General features: G+C 59.5%; 1 protein-coding gene across 4 annotated transcripts in view; it reads left to right on the forward strand.

Annotated features, from left to right (window-relative positions):
• Positions 1–17,457, forward strand: part of BCAR1 (BCAR1 scaffold protein, Cas family member) — a 41,271-nt gene that overhangs the window by 12,005 nt on the left and 11,809 nt on the right. Inside the window, exons 1-2 of one of the 4 annotated variants that reach the window (XM_087419923.1) lie at positions 1,458–1,624; positions 11,829–12,440. In XM_087419923.1, coding sequence (XP_087276049.1) covers positions 1,613–1,624; positions 11,829–12,440 — 624 coding nt within the window. In that variant the 5' untranslated portion in view covers positions 1,458–1,612. Of the gene's footprint in view, positions 1–1,457; positions 1,625–2,928; positions 3,555–9,984; positions 10,076–11,828; positions 12,441–17,457 lie in introns of those variants that run through there. The other 3 variants (XM_087419922.1, XM_087419924.1, XM_004437106.3) reach the window with 3 other exon arrangements.

The following is a 17,457-nucleotide window of genomic DNA, read 5'->3' on the forward strand; positions in this document are numbered from 1 at the left end:
TTTTTTTTTTTTCTCGCTGAAGAAGACTGGCCCTGGGCTAACATCCATACCCATCTTCCTCCACTTTACATGGGATGCCGCCACAGCATGGCTTGCCAAGTGATGTGTTGGCATGCGCCGGGTATCCAAACCAGCGAACCATGAGCCGCCGCAGCGGAGCGCGCGCACTTAACCGCTTGCACCACCGGGCTGACCCCTGGGCTTGTGTGTGTTTTATAGGCCATGCCTGAGGGTTCTCTGCTGGGCGAAGCTGGGTCTGCCCCACTGCTTCCCTGGCATTGCAAGCTGCCTGACGGTGTCCACATGCTCAGCAAGTGGCCCAGGATGGTGACTGTCTGAGAATCCCAGAGATGAGGCACCAAACTGTCCCATTCTGGAGCAGGTTCCATCCTAGATCTCACTGCAGACCACTTGCAAGCCTGGGCCATGCTCAAGGACTCTGGCACACCCTGGTTCTGCTGTATGGGGTGATAGTCACTGACCTGCAGCCTAGGGCAGGGGGACTCAGGAGAACCAAGGTGCTCTCCACTCAGTCTCCCTGTGGTGGTTCTTCCTTCCCCCTCAGTGCCCGCTATCACCTCCCCCACCCATGTCTCTGAAACAGAGGAGTTGTTGGGGAGTGGGCACAGGTGTTAGGCCTGGAAGGGGCTGACTGAGGGATTGTGGGGAGGCGCAGAGCTCATAGGGCAGAACGGAGACCATGGGGGATGCTTCAGAGAGGCTGGATTCAATTCAGTGAAGGGTAGAAGCCGGCGAGCCCCTTGTCCCTCGGTGGCCTGGAGCCACTGGGCACATGTCTGGTAGAATAGGATGAGCCCCTGCTCTGCGTCCCCTGGATTATGGCGACCAGTTGGAGTCCCCAACATCCCTGCCTCGAATCTTCATTTCCCCGGGCTCTTACACGGTAGGCTCGACCGGAGTCGGTGTGGTGGTCCTTATAATTAGCCTTTTGCCGGCTAGGGCATGCCTCTTCCCTGCAGATTCAGATTTGAGTCGGACGGCTGCTCACCCGCAGAATCCCCGGGGGTTGGTGGGCAGGGAAGGCAGAAGTCAACTCGAGGCCCGGGCCTCTGTGGGGCTGAAGGAGGAGTGCAATCCCGGCAGTCTTCCCAGAAGAGGGGGCGTTGGCTTAGGCCTTTGAGGAGGGGCGCATTCTCGCCCATGGTGGAGGGCTGGGACGTGCATTTGGAGAAAAGGAGATATCCCGCATACTGGGCTCGAAGCCTGGCATCAGGCTGGCGCCTAGAGCTTTGTGCTGGGGGTGTTGGGGGTGGGGTGGGGGACGGGAGGGGCGGTCCAAGTGGACGGCGCGTGCCCGCCTGCCCGCGCTCCCCGGGCCAGCGGCTCATTTGCATGGGGAGCCGCGGCGGCCAATGGGCGCGCGCGGCCGGGCATGCCGGGAGCCGGCCCGGACCGCGGCGGCGGGCGGAGCGCGGGGCTGGGGGCGGCTGCGGGCGGCGACGGTGGCGGGTGGCGGCAGTGGCAGGCGTGGGGCTGAGGCGGCCGGACCGGGACTGGGGCGGCTTGGGCGTGCTCGGTGCCCCGAGAGCGGGCGGCGCAGGCAGCTGCGTGTGCGCCCCTGCGGGGAGCTGGGACCCCCGGGCCGGGCACGATGAACTACCTGGTGAGTGTGACAGGCGGGCCCGGGTCCGCTCCGGCGGCCGGGGCGGGGTCCGCGTACCAGCTTCGAGGCGGCTGCCCTGCCGGCGCCCGGGGGGGGCCAGGCGGGAAAGAGTTAAGCAAGTGGCATTTCCTGCCGGACCTGCGGGTCCTGGGAACCACTGGCCACTGGAGCCTCCGCGGGGGCGCGACCGGCCGGGGTCCGAGGTCCTGGAACCCCCCTCCCGCCCTGGCCCGGGCGTCCGGAGGCGAGGACTGCGGAGGATCCCAGAGCCTGCGCGCCCCGGGCTGGGTTGGAAGGGCCGGAGTCAGGGGCCTCTGGCCGGCAGGAAAGTTCCTGGATCCGGGAAAGTTGCTGGCGGGAAGCCCGCTCTCCCCCTGCCGGCCGCCGTCTGCTGGGTGACCTTGGGCCTGCGAGTCCTGCCCCGGAGTCTCAGTTTCCTCAGCTACTGAGAGGGGTCCGAGGTCCCCGGACTGTGAACTTCCAGGAGGCGTGAACTTCCAGGAAGCGGAGTGGTGGTCGATCCATCGGTCCATTTGTGTGTTTTGGAGTGGGGGCTGCCCCCGCCCTTAGGCTAGGAGTTGAGGGCTGGGCGAGCAAGTGTGTGGCGTCCGCCGAGATGTCAGCGCAGCGGGAGCGCCAGTCCCGGGCCGGTTAATGATTCACTCCCGGCCCGCCCGCGCTGGATTCCCGGACCGGGGGCAGGCGCCTCTCAGCCTTTACCTACCCTGGTTGCAGAAACGGCGGTAGGAGCCGGATTCTGGCGGCGGGAGTCCATGGCGGCACCGCGCGGAGCTGGAGTAGGGGCAGGGCTGCCGCTCCAGTGTCCGCGGCCTGGGCTCCCTGCTCCGCATTGCTGCTGCTGCGCGAGGCAGAGCCCAGGGCCTCGGTGGAGAGAGCTGGAGAAGCTGATATTTGTTGAGGGCTGGGGATGGTTGGGGATTGTGGGCGGGTCAGAGCCTGAGGAGATGTTGGAGTCTCGGATCCCACACTAGGGGCAGCGGCTGCGTCTTGAGAACACGGAGTTTCCTTTCCTGCACCCTTACCGTGAAGAAGAGTCTAGGCTGGGAGGCACTCTCCAAGTTTGCTGTGGCTTCCTTGCTTTCTTGCAGATTTCAGCTAGGCCGGGAGATGGTCCTCATCCCCCTGGGCTAGGGGACATGCCCTCTGGTGACCGTTTCCTTTCCTGGGTGGGGCGCTGATGGTGGGGTGGAGAGATGGCAGGGCTGACAGGCCTAGAAGAGAGGGTGTGTGCTGGGGGCCGGGAGGAGCAGGACCGGGGCCCAGGCACAGGTGGAGCCTGCTGGTAAGGGAGGTCGGGGAGGAGCTGCTGGCATGCCTTCCTGGTGCTAGCATGCACCACCCCTTGCCCTGGGCAAGGAAGGAACCCAGTGGGAGCTGGATAGAGGCAGGGCAGGGCAGCTCAAGGTTCTGCCAGGACGGTCATTCTGGGCTCTGGGAGGAGAACTGGAGCCTCTGGCCATGACTGTGCTGAGTAGGGCGTGAGCGCTGTGGGCTGGCACCATTTCCCCAGGCCTGGGCAAGGGATTGAAGTAAGGGCAGTGCCACTAGGGCCTCCTGTTTGAGCTGGAAAGTGCTTGTGACAGCCACTCTCCCCACCAGTCATACGGATGGTACGGATGAGGAGACTGAAGCACAGCGAGAGACGGGTACTTATGCTCACAGAACTGGATCTAGAACTTAGTCTCCTGGTGTGGCCCCATGCTCTGCTTCACATGTGCTCCCCACCCCGGATTGGGGGTGCTCTGGTCCTTGGGGTGCTGTCATGCTCTACTGGGTAGGGTCCCTCTGTGCCTTTGTGCCCCCTCCTAGCATCCACTGTTTTTTTAGGAGGTCCCATCACCCTTTTCTCTGGGGCCTGGAGAACTCCCTCCCCTACCCCCAAGGAGCCCACAACAGAACCAGCCAGCAGGTGAGATATGCTCCCCAGGAGGCTTCTCGGAGGGCTGAGGGGCAGGGTTGGAGTCAGACTTGGAGGGTGGGGTGTAGGATAGGAATGATAGGGATGCTTCTCCAGCAAAGACATTGGGCAAGCTCCTCTTTCTCTGGATCCTTAGGTCCCCCAAATAAGGGGCTGCAGGGTGGTCTTCCTCCAAGGGGGTGGGGCTGGGCCCTCTGTCAGCCCCCTCTTCTGGACCTCTAGCACTGGGGAAGGGCTCTGGCTCCTCCTCTGTCTTGCTGCCCTAACTCCTTTCCACCTCTAAGTGAGGAATGGGGCAAAGTACTGGCCTGGGGTGGAAGCAGCTCAGAGCGTGGAGGGGCAGGGTCCCATCTCCATTGTGCATCCCGGAAATCAGGGGTTTGGTACTTTTTTTGATCTTGAGAACCCCACTTTTTGTGCCATTGTGTCTCCCTCCATTTCTGCTCAGGCAGATGGTGCTGCTTTAGGGCTGCTGCAAGTTATTTAGGATTGGAGAGTGGCAGAGCTGTAGGGGGCTTTAGATGTCAAGGTGGAGAAACCAAGGCCTTGTAAGGAGTGAAGTCCCTGCTGTCCCACCTGGGCCCTTTTCTGCCTCTGCTCCTCCATGATGACAAATCTGGGGCAGGGGGATGACCCCTATTCTGGGCCTGGTGCTGTCCCTGAAGTAAAGGTCAGCCTCTGCCAAGAGACCAAATCCAGAGAGTGAATGAGCCAGTCCACTGGAGAATCTTACAAATCGTCCGAGCAGGGCCCGGGGACAGAAGAGGAGAGTGATGGGTGGTCAAGCGCGCGGGTCTGGGGGCTGCCATTCTGGGTCAATTCCCCAACCTGGGTTGATTCTCCGGGCTGGGTGGCGGTGTTGAGCGTTCTCAGGGGGTTGGGGACCATTCCCAAGCTGCCAGCACCTGGAATGGGCTAGAGAGCAGAGAGTTCTGCCCTCACACTGCCCACACGGGTTCCTTGGTGCTCTGGCCCCAGGCCTGCCTGTTCCCACCATCCGTGGTGTGTTGGGGGCTGCAGATGCCATGTCCTACAGCAGGAGGCCCCTCCCCATGCCACCTCTCCTCCTTTGCCCAGCCTCCCAGGGACAGTACTTGGGATGCCCTGGCAGGGGTTGGGGCAGGGGCCTGCTTCTGGCCCCGAGCTGGCCCTGGATACAAAGGCACCTGCTATTGCTGCTGCAGCCAAGGCTGGGCCATGGCTTTTGCTTGTTTGAGGGAGCTACTGGCAGTGGCCACCACAGATGGGTTTTTAGTCCTTCATTCTACAGACTTGTCCTCTGGCTGTTGAGTGTCAAGCATGGGGCCCCTGCTCTGTCCTCTGATCCTCAGACACTCCTGGGATGGCTCTGGAATGGGGGCCTCGCCCATGCTCTTGCTCCCTGCCAGCTGAGCACTGAGGCCTTAAGCCCAGACCCTGGCCACTCAGTTGTCCCTGGGAGTATTAGTGATGCTAATGCTGGCTGATCCTGGAGTTCTGCCCAGGATGAGGGCATGGGGATGTGTGGGCAGGGCAGAGGTGCTGCCCTCAGAGGCCCACCGGAGCCTGTGAGGCAGGGTGAGGGGATGGCCAGGACCCTGGCCAGTGGGCCCCGGGGCTGCTAACCCTCGGGGGTACTCCTGGGGCATGAGTGAGCAGGCATTGTGGGTGCAGACTGCCAGTTGAGCACACACACACTGGGCCTGTGTCCATTGACCACCGGGGGCTCCTTGGGACAAGAAAACAGAATACCCCAGAAATAAACTTGGCCCGAGTTTGAGATGGCTCTGGGATGAAGGAAACTAGTGTTTCTCCAATGACTGCTGTGTGTGATGCTCTGTGTTTGGGGCTGGGGTGTGGGTGTGTGTTGGGGTGGGGGACAAGGAGAGATGGAAACGGCCTGTGAAGTTTCCACTCCTGGCTTCCATGAACCTAAGCAGGAGCCTTCCAGATCTGCCTCTGCTGCTTCCTGACTGTGACCCTGGCAAGTCAGGTAACTGTTCTGCACCCTCAGGTTCCACGTCTGTAAGATGGAGGTAGTCATCGTGCCCCATAGGATTAAAAGAGACGGTTGAAGTAAGTGACAGAGCCCTGCCTCTGACACAGTCAGCACTTGTCATTGTTGTTACCGTTGTGAACCTGTTGATCATGTCTCTCCCCTCACCATTCCCAGCCACCAGGTAGCACCCTCCCCCAGAGTTGGGGTTTAGGGATACCCAGAGCCGGCGGAGCCAAGGGGGAGACTCAAATACCCGTCAGAGGGCTGCGGTTCTCCCAGATGCGTGCCCATTGGTGGCCAAGACCCGGCTGCTCCACGTCCGAGGGCCCGCCTGGCCATTGTGGGTCTGGCGCCCAGAGGGCCCTGGGACACAATGAGGGCCATTCTCAGAGCCAGGCAGGGCCGGGGGGCAGCCCTCTTGGCTCCCATGTGCAACAACCAGGGTGTTGTTCTGAGCGGCCCTGGCTGGCAGGCCACTGCCTGGGGAGTGTTAGCATCGGGCTGGGGGGGGTCTCCTTTGCCCCCTCCCTCTGGGGTCAGCAAGCCCCCAAAGGTCTTCCTGGCTTCCTCAGGCGTGGCTATGCTGCTCCCAGGGAGGGCAGGACACCACCTTGCACAAGGAGGGCTTCTGCCTGAGCCCACCCCTTCAGCAGCCACATGCCCGGTGCCCATTCTGGACCAGGCCTGGTGCGTGTATGCCCAGAGATTCCATGCTGGAGGAGACAGGCCCCTCCTGTCCTGGATGCTCAGGGTTGGGGGGCATGAAGTAGGCAGTAACAAGACGTGTAGGTCAGCACTTTGAGGTGGGAGTAACGGGGAGTGGGCGCCCTAGGAGGGACACAGAAGCCTTCCTGGAGGGGTGACACCAGAGTCATGTCATAAAGGAGGACAGCGGGAGGTTTCCTAGAGGCAGAAATGAGGTGGCTAGAGACTTGAGGCAAGTCAGGCAGCAGTCTCTGTGGGGCCTTAGACACAGATGGCTGGCAGCCGCTGTCTGGACTGCAGTGGCGCCCTGGTGGGGTGCCCCTCTGAGAGGTCACAGCAGTGCCCCTTTGCGAGCTTGGGGAGAAGCAACTGATTGGCCCAGCAGTGAGAGAGGCTGGAAAGCCAGGCTTTGTGGGGGCTGGCCCCTCTTCCAAGTTGGGGGCAAGGAACTGGGTCCTGGGAGCGTGTCCAGAGCAGGAGTGCTCATGCTTTGCCCTAGCTGGGCTTATCCTACCATGAGATGTCACCATTTGGATGACATTACCTGAGGTCTCCATGCATCACTCCATGGCATCCTGCAGTGTGACTGGCCCCGGCCTACCTGCCGCTTGGGGGCCACAACCCGATCTCCCCTCCGGCCTCTCCCAGCTTGGGCACTGTGGCTCGTGCCTGGTCCTCTACCCACATGCTCTTCCCCAGCTTGTTTCATGGTTGCCTGGTTTTCATTCTTCATTGGTCAACTGAAGTGTCACCTCCTTGGGGAGGCCATCCCTGACCACCCTATGTGTAGTGGCCCTGTCTCACATTATTTTTGGCACCCCACTTTTTCCCCTGTCCTAGCGAGTTGTTTGGTGTCTGCCTGCCCCGCTGGAATGTAAGACTCATGCGGGCAGGGGCCTGGTCGAGCTAGGCCTACACCATCTTGCAGAGCCTGGCTCAGCACCTGGCAGAGAGCAAGAGCTGGGTGAATCTTTTGTTAAACAAAAGAACCATCCTGTGAAACCAGGACTGTCACCTTAGCCCAGGGCATCTGGATGCTCAAAGAGGCTAAAGGACTTGCCCAAGGTCACCCAGCATGGCTCACCCAGAGGGAGAGCCAGGCCCAGGTCTGGTCTTGGCTGCTGCTGAGTGACTCAAGAGAGAAAGGAGGAGGAACGTCTCTTGGGAGCAGGTGGGGAAGCTTAGAGCCCCAAAGGGGCAGGTACTGGGCCAGCTGGAGCACTCTGGCTCCAGCAGTGCCCAGGACTCAAGGGCTGGGCTGCGGAAAGACTGCGTCTAGGGCTCTGGGTGGGGGTACCAGCTGACGCAGGCGGAGGAGCTCCTGGTGCCAGGCACCTGGGACCATGTGCCCGGCCCAAGAGGTGCTTCCCAACCTGGCTCCAGGCCACCCCAGACTATACAGTTGCGGCCATAGTTGGCCTTGACTGCTCAGGGAGCTCATGAGGAGGAGGTGGGGGCTGACCACCTGGGCACAGGAGGCCCCAGTAGGTCTCCTGGGTCCCAGTAGACCCTTGCCCCCCCAACCCCGCCCGCTGGGCCTTGCCCTCAGCAGAGACCTCCAGCCCCGCAGCCTCCCTGAATGCCCAGCCCTGCCCTCTAGGGCCTGGCTGAGGCCCCTCTGCCAGCCTTCCCTGGGCTGCCCTCCTCCCAAGAGGTGAGGGGCCTGCAGAGGGGCAGTCCCCTCTGTCTGTACCCCGCCCCCTCTGACTGGGCCGGAGGGGAATTTTCCTGTGACTCACTCTGCTGGCACTTCCTGTGGTCACTAGGGTAGGGGCTGGGGGACCCAGCGGGGTGGCTCTGTATTCTGGGGTCACTGGGAGTGGGTGGGCCGGGGGTCCCGCCCCCTGACAGGATGTGATTCCCTGAGGCAGGCAGCAGACCATATTTGGGAAATGCTTTTCTTGCAGGCAGCTTGGGGATAGCCATGAGCGCCGGTGGGCTGCAGGGCAGCCCCCGCCCCTGCCTGCTCCTCCCGGGGCTCTGGCCTCTGAATCTGCTTCAGCCTTCTCTGTCCCATCCTGCCTTGGAGCCTAGGAGATAGTCCACTATTTTCTTTTTCAGGATGTGTATGTTTCAACCCCAAAGCCCAGAAATGCTCATTAAATACAAATTGAAAAATTCTGAAAAACAGGAAGAGAAAGCATCCCCCTTTGTCTTAAGCATTAACACTGTCATTCTTACCCTCTCCCATTTTTTAAGTTTGAGTGACGCTTTATTGAGGCATAATTTACGCTGCAGTGCATTTACAATTCTGTCGTAATCATGGTGTGCAGCACCCAGCAGTTCTGAAGGAGTCTGCCCTGGTGCTCACCTTGGTACTGGGGTGAATCCGCCTGCTCTGCTCTCCGGGAGCTGCCTGTCTGGACTGGCTTCTCCCCTGGGCCTTGCCCCTCTTGGCCTCCAACATTCTAGCCTCTGGCCCTTTCTGGGGCTGGAGGCTCTGAGCTGCTCTGGAGAAATGGGCTCCCCACTGATTCTCTCCAGGGTCTGAGAGTGCAGTCCTGGGGCCTGGAGCACTGCTGCCTGCCCAGGCCTCCCTCCTGGGCCACTGTCCTCATTGGTGATGCTTGGTCCTCTTCCCTAATTCTCAGTATAGCAGGCAGGGGAGACGGAGGTCAGAGGCGCACTTTCTGGCCCCGGATGCTGGTCTGGAGGGAGGAAGGTGGGCCCTCCTGGACTTGGCTGAGGCCTCACCCCTACTCCTTTCTGCCCTCAGGACCCAGGCTCCCACTTCCTATTTCTGTCCAAGGGAGGCGTGGCCCTTCTTTCTGCTTGGAATTCCAGCTCCTGCTTGATTCCTTGGAGATGGAGTCTAGGGGACGGGATGAGACTCGGGCCCGGGCGGGGTAGGTCACACAGCCAGTGGGTGGCCAGAACCCAGGTCCCATTTCCAAATCAGGGGTCTAGACCAGGCTCTGTGTCCTCAGACCCCAGGAGACTCAGAGGAGGGCAACCAGAGCTGAGGCTTGGCTGGTGGGGCTGGAGCCCAGCTTGCCTGGCACTGTCCTCTCCGCGGACCTGGCTTCTCTCCTGTGTGAGGCCTGTGCTCTTGCTGAGCCATGCCGAGCTCTCTGGGCAGCTGGGGCCTCTTGCTGCCCTAGGAGGCCAAGGCAGCCCTGGCCTTCTCTCAGCCAGGTGCCTCCTTGCTCCTGCCTTCTGCAGGAATTGACCTTGGCCCTCCAGCTGGGGACCCTGTGTGATATCTCTCGGCCCAACCTGAGCCTGGCACCTGTCCAAGGTGGGCAGTGGCAGCAGGGGCCAAGGACTGAAAACACAGAGGCCCCTCCCCGCCTGGGGTCTCTCTCCCAGTGGGGTTCTGGGCCTGCTGCTCGGTGTCTGCCAGAGCTGTGGCCCCATGGAGTGTGCATCCCTGCTCCAGGAGGGTTTGCTGACTAAGGGAGCCCCATAGCAGTGCCCACTTCTGGGGTAGCTATGAGAATTACAGGAGTAAAGAGCAGGCTGGGGGTGCTGCTCTTTGGCCGTGCTCAATCTGTATGAGACCCCTTTCTCGTTTTGCTGTATTTTCCCCATTCATTCCTGATGCCTGTCTCATTCCCGTCCCTCTTCCAGAAGCACCCATGCTAATGTAATGTGTCTGGAATCTGTCCTTGGATGAGTGTCTGTGAAAAATACGTAGACTTGTTTTATAGACATTTGTAACATTTACGTAAAGGGTTCTGGGCTGTAGGTCTCCTGTTTGTTCTTCTAACTCAGGTGGGCGTGGCTGACATTCCTCACCAGATACCTGGACACCTGCTGGAGCACAGAGCAGAGTCACAGATGTGTGTGTCCTGTTTGCCGGCTGGAACCCTGAGCATCCTTTGTGGAGGTCTTGGCCATTCGGTTTTCCCCTCCGGAGAACTCACTCTATGTTTTGTTGGCTTTCTGTTGGTGTTCTTGTCTTTTCCTTGCTAATTTTTAGGAGCATCTCCAGATTCTAGATTAATCACTCTCTTGTCATTTGGTGACCTGTCACCCTGTCAGCTTTGTGTTGTTCCCCATCCAACAGAAACTGTTCATTTTCATGAGGTTGAATCCATCTATTTATTTTTGTTGTTGTTACCTTACGTTTTGTACTTTTGGGGTTTTTGGGCTTTTGTTTTATAATTTTTTCCCACCTCAAGGTGACAAAGATATTCTCCCACTATTTTTTCTTTTATCAGCTCTAGAGTTGTACCTTTTGCATTTAGGTCTTTCGTTGCTCTTTGGTTATAACGTGAGGCAAGTGTCCAAGTTGGTTTTTCTTCCTCCAGTGAGTGAGTTTTCCTGCTGTCATCTTTGGTAAGGTCTTATCCTTCCCCTTGCCGGGTGGTACCGAGTTCCCATAGAGCGGGGCCCCTTCTGAGCCCTGGCCCGGCCCTGAGTCCCTGTGCTGCTCACTGATGTGGAGTGTGGCGCGTCCTTGCGCCTGGGAAGGTGAGTGCTCCTTTGCCTGTCATTGACAGAATTGACCTGCTTGTTCATGGACCTCTAGTCCTCCATTTAATTCTAGAAGGTCTCTTTTTCTTTGGTCAAATTGCTCAAAAAAAAGAAAAAGTCCTGCTGGCATTTTTATTGTAGTTTATTTTTTATTTATTTATTTATTTATTTAATTTTATTTATTTATTTATTTATTTTTCCCCCAAAGCCCCAGTAGATAGTTGTATGTCATAGCTGCACATCTTTCTAGTTGCTGTATGTGGGATGTGGCCTCAGCATGGCCAGAGAAGCGGTGCGTCGGTGCACACCCGGGATCCGAACCCGGGCTGCCAGCATCGGAGCGCACGCACTTAACCGCTAAGCCACGGGGCCGGCCCTTTATTGTAGCTTATTAAGTAAGCTCGGACACATTGGCTTTTTACAGTGCTGAGTCATCCCACCATGAACTTGGTACGTTTTCCCCTTTATTTGGGTTTCCTTGAGCCCTTTGTCTGAATGTAAGCGTTTTCTTCTCTGAGGTCTCATGCAGTCTTTGCTTGATTAATTCCTGGAGAGCTCGTAGCTTTTGTTGTTATTGTGCGATGTCTTTTCTATGACATTTCTCATCAGTTATTGATTCTTCTAGTTTGTTGGATTTTTACGTAGGTGCTCATATGGTCTGCAGATGATGACCGTTTGTCCCTGTGTGTCCCCTCCCCCCTTCTCTCTCGTGTTTTCCTCTTGGCTGATTACACTGGCAGGGCAGCAGGACCGATGAGTTGGAGCAGGGAGGGTGTGCATCCTGTTTTCTTCCCAGAATGTGGTGGCCATTACTGTCATTATCGCCAATTTCCCCAGTGGTGGTCCAGGTTGTAGTGCGACTTTGGGGGTGGTTTTTAAGAGTATCTTGAGTGCCATCCCTGGAGTGTAGGTGGTAGCTACGGTCAAGAGGATTTTGAGGTGCTCTCTGGGCTCGCTTGAAAAAAACACCAAGGTCAACTGGGCCTTTCTGCCGGGGACGGTGGGGGAGGAGGCGCCAGGATCTTGCCAAACCCTACTTGGTTCCTTTCTCAGTGCCAAGGCCAGACGCCTCCCCAGTCCTGAAGGGGCGGGAGCTGGGCGGCCTACCAAGCCCTGGTGCATACCCTCTTGCTCTCATACCCACCTGTGTCCTCTCTCCCTAGAATGTGCTGGCCAAAGCCCTCTATGACAACGTGGCCGAGTCCCCGGATGAGCTCTCTTTCCGCAAGGGTGACATCATGACGGTGCTGGAGCGGGACACACAGGGCCTGGATGGCTGGTGGCTCTGCTCGCTGCACGGACGCCAAGGCATCGTGCCTGGGAACCGCCTCAAGATCCTGGTGGGCATGCATGACAAGAAGCCGGCAGGGCCCGGCCCCGGCCCACCCACTGCCTCAGCCCTGCCCCAGCCTGGCCTGCACGTCCCCGCCACCCAGTACACTCCCATGCTGCCTGCCACGTACCAGCCCCAGCCCGACAGCGTCTACCTGGTACCCACCCCCAGCAAGACTCAGCAAGGCCTCTACCAAGCCCCTGGGCCCAGCCCACAGTTCCAGTCTCCCCCGGCCAAGCAGACATCCACGTTCTCGAAGCAGATGCCCCATCACCCATTTCCCAGCCCAGCCCCAGACCTTTACCAGGTGCCACCAGGGCCTGGCAGCCCCGCCCAGGACATTTACCAGGTGCCACCTTCCGCTGGGATAGGCCATGACATCTACCAGGTCCCCCCTTCCATGGATGCACGCAGCTGGGAGGGGACGAAGCCACCGGCAAAGGTAAGGCCGGCCTGGCACGGCTGGGCAGCCTCCCGCCGGTTTTGCCTAGGCCCTGGTTTCTCATCACAACACGGCCCCCAGCTAAGCACCCTTGGGGTCTCTGGGGTTCCAGCAGTGGCTGCGCATTGGGTCTGGGGCCAGGGGAGGAGGTGAGCATTTGGGGAATGTGTTCATCTCTCTGGTGAAGACGGGTGTGAACAGGCTGGAGCAGCCCAGAGACGAGACATCCGAGCTGGCCTTGGACAATGAGGTGGCCTTCATGAGTGGGAGGGTGTCACTGTGAGGCAGAGGATGCAGCTTGTCAAAGGCCTGGAGGGGTGGAAAAGTGTCTGCATTCCCAGTGGGCAGGTGGGGCTTGGCCAATGAGGCCAGAGCAGCAGGCAAGGGACAGACCCCCAGGGGCCCACTGCACACCGAAGAACCAGATGTGGACTTGGGGGCTGGGGGGCCCACAGGCAGGCCTGTGTGGAACTGGCCTGTGTGCCTTCCTGAGGGTGGAGGGTTTTGCTGGGAGTGACCTGCCCAAATCCACGTCCTAGTAGAGTTGTTCTGCCCACAGAGTGGAGGGTTTGGGGAGCACCGAGGGACCCAGACTGGGGCAGGGAGCCCAGGAAAGGGAGAGTTGTGAGGGTTGTGAAGCATTTGAAGGGGAAGAGTCAAGTATGGGGCACAGTGTAGCAGCTATGCGAGAGTGGTCAGAAACCCAAAAGAGTGGATTGAACGATAGAGACGTTTCTTTCTCACACACCATGGTTCGGAGGTGAGGAGTATAGGACTGACAGGGCACCTCCGTGACTGTCGGGTCACGGCCCCTTCCATCTTGTTGCTCCACTATCCTGGACATGGGGCTCGTGGTCCCATGGACTTATGGTCCAGGGTGGTGACTGTGGGAGCTCTAGCCAGCATGGCTGCATCCCCGCCGGCAGGAAAAGGAGGAAGAGACGAAGGGGAGAGGCCATCCACCTTGTGCCCAGGGGCTCCCCTGGGTGTGTGTGGCAGCCCCTTGGACGAGGGTGGAGTACATCTTCTAGCCATCCTGCCTCCACAGGTGTCCAGCCCGTCTCCTCTTCTAGGGCATGTTAGTGTGCCAGCGGGCACCTGCACGGTGACCTGTTTGTGACTTCTAGACCATGTGGAGGACACTGCCTGTGAGATTGCCATAGTGGGGTCACCCTGAGAGAGACCCTGGTTCAAGCCCCTGTGGACTGTTGCCAATGGGATGCTGGGCTGGGGGACAAGGCTCTGAGCCCAGCACCCTCAGTTCCACACAGGCCTGCCTGTGGGCCCCCCACCCCCCCAAGTCCGTCTGCCTGTAGGAAGGAGGCAGGACTGAAGAGGGAGACCAGACCCCACTGGCTGCTTTGGGCTGAGTCAGGAGCAACCTTTTCTTCCCTTTGGCCTGTGTCTTCCCATGCCTGAGTCCCTTCAAGAGTTAGGGAGTGGAGTTTTCTGAGGCCTCAAACCCGGGGGTTTGAGGACAGAGCTGTCGCACTCAGCTCTCCCTGTCTCCATGGCTGCTCTGCCATTACAGCTCACTCAGGAGGACGCGGAAAGACTCAGCCCACGCCGGCAGGGAGCCCAGCTCCAGCTTCCCAACTCACCCCTCCTCAGAGGGAGACCACGGTGGGTGGCGTGCCCCAGAGGCCCTAGTGGGAGAGGCCATGTGGTGGGCACAGCAGCCAGCCCTTAGGAGGAACAGCCTGGCTCTGCTGGGATCAGCTTCCTGGGACCCAGGCCCCTCCTCGTTTGTGCCATGTCTAATCCAGAACTGCCTGTATCTGGAGAGACAGTGGCCAAGTGGACACTCACCCCATGGCACTGAGCCTGTCCTCAGAGCCGGCCCAGGGCTGAGGTGGGAGCCTTGTCCATGTCAGCTGGGCAGCTGGTCAGCAGGCAGTGTTGCCCTGCCCCTATCCACAGAGTGGAGCTTGGGAGCCAGGAAACCTGGCTGGAGGTCATTGGCAAGCTGAGAGTGGGGCTCCATGGACACTGGCCACCAGGGGACCCTGGGTCACTGGCTTCTGCTTCCTGCCCTACCTGCTCCTTCAGCTGCCTGGCCAGAGACAGGCCGGTGGCAGAAGCCTGTCATTCTGGACTGGGATAGTCCAGACGGGAGCTGCTCCCCAGATGGCTTTAGGGGGAGGAGCAGAGCCCTGCCAGGGGAGCATCTGTCCTGTGGGGAGACAGCAGAGAGCAGTGCCTGGCTGGCGAGCCTTGGGACAGGCCACAGTCCATCCTCTTACACAGTCCACGCCCTGCACACACCCCAGGGAGGCACACCCTTTCCCCTTCCCTCTTCCCCCCCCCCACCCCAGTGTCCTCAATCAGGCTTGTCCTGGTGCGTCTGTGAGGGCAGCGCAGGCAGTGGAAGCCCTGTGGGCCAGGAAGCAGCAGCGAGCCCCTCGGTTGGGCTGTAGACTCAAGCCCACTGTTCGGCTGTTGGTTCTGTTCCCTCCCATGCCAGGGGCTTGCTCTCAGACTGCTTCTGGGCTCCCCTGGCTGGGCTCCTCCCTCCCCAGGCCCACTGGTGGGGCTGCCCAGAGCCTTTGTCCCTGGGGGCCCTGACCTGGCTGGTGACCTAGGAAGGAGAGCCCTGTGTCCTGGGGCCTGGTTGCCCTCCCGGGACGTTGCTTCTGGCTGGGCAGCCTCCATTGCGTCTGCTTTTATTTTATGATCGTGGAAGCAGTACTTGTTTGTCATAGAAAATGCATAATGTATGAAAAAGCCTAGAGATGAGATTCCCCAATCAAGAGGTAATCACTGGGAAATTTTGGCATATTTTGTCTAGCATATTCTCTATTTGTCTTTCACAGATTTGTACACATACTTTTGCGTTTTGAGGTTGTATATCCAACATAAGATGTCGAAAGAATTTTTTTGGGTCCCTAAGTGTGATTGTGAGTGACGGCCGCCCCCGATTTTCGGTGTTGCCCCCTCCCCGGGGGGCTCTAGGCAGTTTCTGACTGCTGTGTCTGTTACAAACAGCCAGGCGATAAATAGCTTGGTGTGTCTGTGCCCACATTTCAAGGTTGTGCTTTCGTAAGCCTCGTCCTCCACCTCAGAAGTCTGGGAAACTGAGGTTCATGGTTCCAGGGGTAGGGGTCAGTGGGGCCAAGGAAGGCCCTGCCAGGACTGTGGGTGGGTGGGTGGGTGGGGGCCCTGGCACCCAGGAAGCTGGAGGGTGAGTGACAAGGCTGGTGGCCAGGAGGGGTCAGACGCCTGGAGTTTGGAGCAGAGTGGCCTGCGTCACTGGGAGAGAGGTCAGCACCCTTAGGGCCGGGGAGTGGCTTTAGGAAGCTGAGGACAGAAGCAGGTGGGCTCCCAGAGAGGGAGGGGTTTTTGTGAGTCACTCTTTAGGGGGAGTGCCTCTGGGGCAGGGGCCACAGCTGTGCCTAAGGGGACAGCTGTGGCGCTGGGTCAGGTGCCGGGGGAGACACAGCTGAACTCAGTCCTGTTCCTTCTGGATTTCACCCTGAGAATCTTCGTCTCCTCCCTAGGCTCCTAATGCCACACCCTGCAAGGCCCAGGAGCTTGGGAGGGGACCCTGTCAGGCGTGTCCCTCACTCTCTATGAGGGGTTAGATGGTCGCCTACTCCGTCCCACAGTACTCTAGCAGTGCTCCATTTCCCAGAGGAGGAAACTGAGGCTCCTAGATGGGGGTGGGACTGGGGGTGCGCCAGAGGGAGGCCTGGGTCACGTGCAGCGATGTCTTTTGCAGGAAGGGAGATGAGCAGCCAAGCTACCTGGAGGTGGTTGGGGGCCTGGGCAGAACGAGGCAGGTGGCCTGTCCCGGCCCGGGGGATCTTGGGAGGCTTTAGCTTCACTTCTCGCTCCTGCACTCTGCACATGCCCTGAGGAGCCCTACCCACCTGGGTTTGTCTGTCTGTCTCCAGGTGTGCGTCTGGTGGTGGGTATTGTGCATATTTTCTCGGCCTCTGTGTGCCTGTCTCCTGCACTGTGGAGATGTGTGTGTGACAGAGCATGTGGGTCTTGGGTCGGGGTCTGTGTCCCTCCTGGACTCGGGCTGTGTCCCCACCCCAGGGGGCCTCTAGGTCCTGCTAATGAGGCCTCAGGTGCAGAGGAGGGTGGCCGGTGATTAGCAGCCTCAGCAGCTCCCTGGAGAGCTGGTTTCCCTAACGAACTTTTCCCTACTTGTGGCTGCCTTACTATTTTTTTCTAACAGAAAAACATTTACTGGCCAGTATGGCTGCTTACTGTCACCAACTCAGCTTCAGGAGTGGCAAGCTGCCAATAGCCCAGGCCTGGGGTCTGGCCCCCAGAGCCTTTCCCCTTGCGCTCACTGCCCTCTCTCATCACCGTGGGGCTGAGAGGGGCACTGTCGGGGCTCCGAGTGGGTGGATAAACACCCCTCTTTGTGGAGCCGGGTCCTCCTCTGCCTTGCGGAGCCCGGCAGGGCCTGGAGACGCCTCAGGCCTTGCCTCAAGGCCCCGCCAACCTGCCACGTCCCGCCTGCCCTGCTGTTGGCAGGTTCTAGCAGCTAAAAATAACTCTGGAGGAGACTCAAGTCTGGGGCGCCAGCAGAGAGATGCGTTTGGGGAGGGCCGCCAACTGCACTCCCAGACATGTTGGGGGGGGTGCAGTGGGCGGGGAATACCCCGTGGAGGCACTGTGGAGAGCCAGCCTGAGAGGCCCTGTGTCACAGCCAGCTCTGCTGTACTGCCCGGGAGGCGGGCAGAGAATGCATCAGTAGAAGGCCCTGCCAAGCCCTGGGCTGAGCAGAAAAGTGCTAGTGCCCGTGCTTCTGGGGGACACTCTGCTGCTCCTGGGATGCCCAGCATGTGCACACACTGCCTGCACCCTCCAGGGCACAGAGGCCTGCAGAGCTGGCTATCGGTGTCATGGGGACTAAGGGGCTGGGTGCAAGAACGGGACGCAGGGTTCTGGGGTCGTTGAACCTGAGGGCGGGTCCTGCCTTGGCCCTGCTGCCTCCAGGGATGTGTGTTGGGAAGGCCTGAGTCAACCCTGTCCCAGACGTCCCGTTCGATTAGGGAACAAA

This window comes from Ceratotherium simum, chromosome 30, assembly GCF_057802395.1.
Source record: "Ceratotherium simum simum isolate JZ-2026a chromosome 30, ASM5780239v1, whole genome shotgun sequence".
NCBI classification, from domain to species: Eukaryota; Metazoa; Chordata; class Mammalia; order Perissodactyla; family Rhinocerotidae; genus Ceratotherium; species Ceratotherium simum.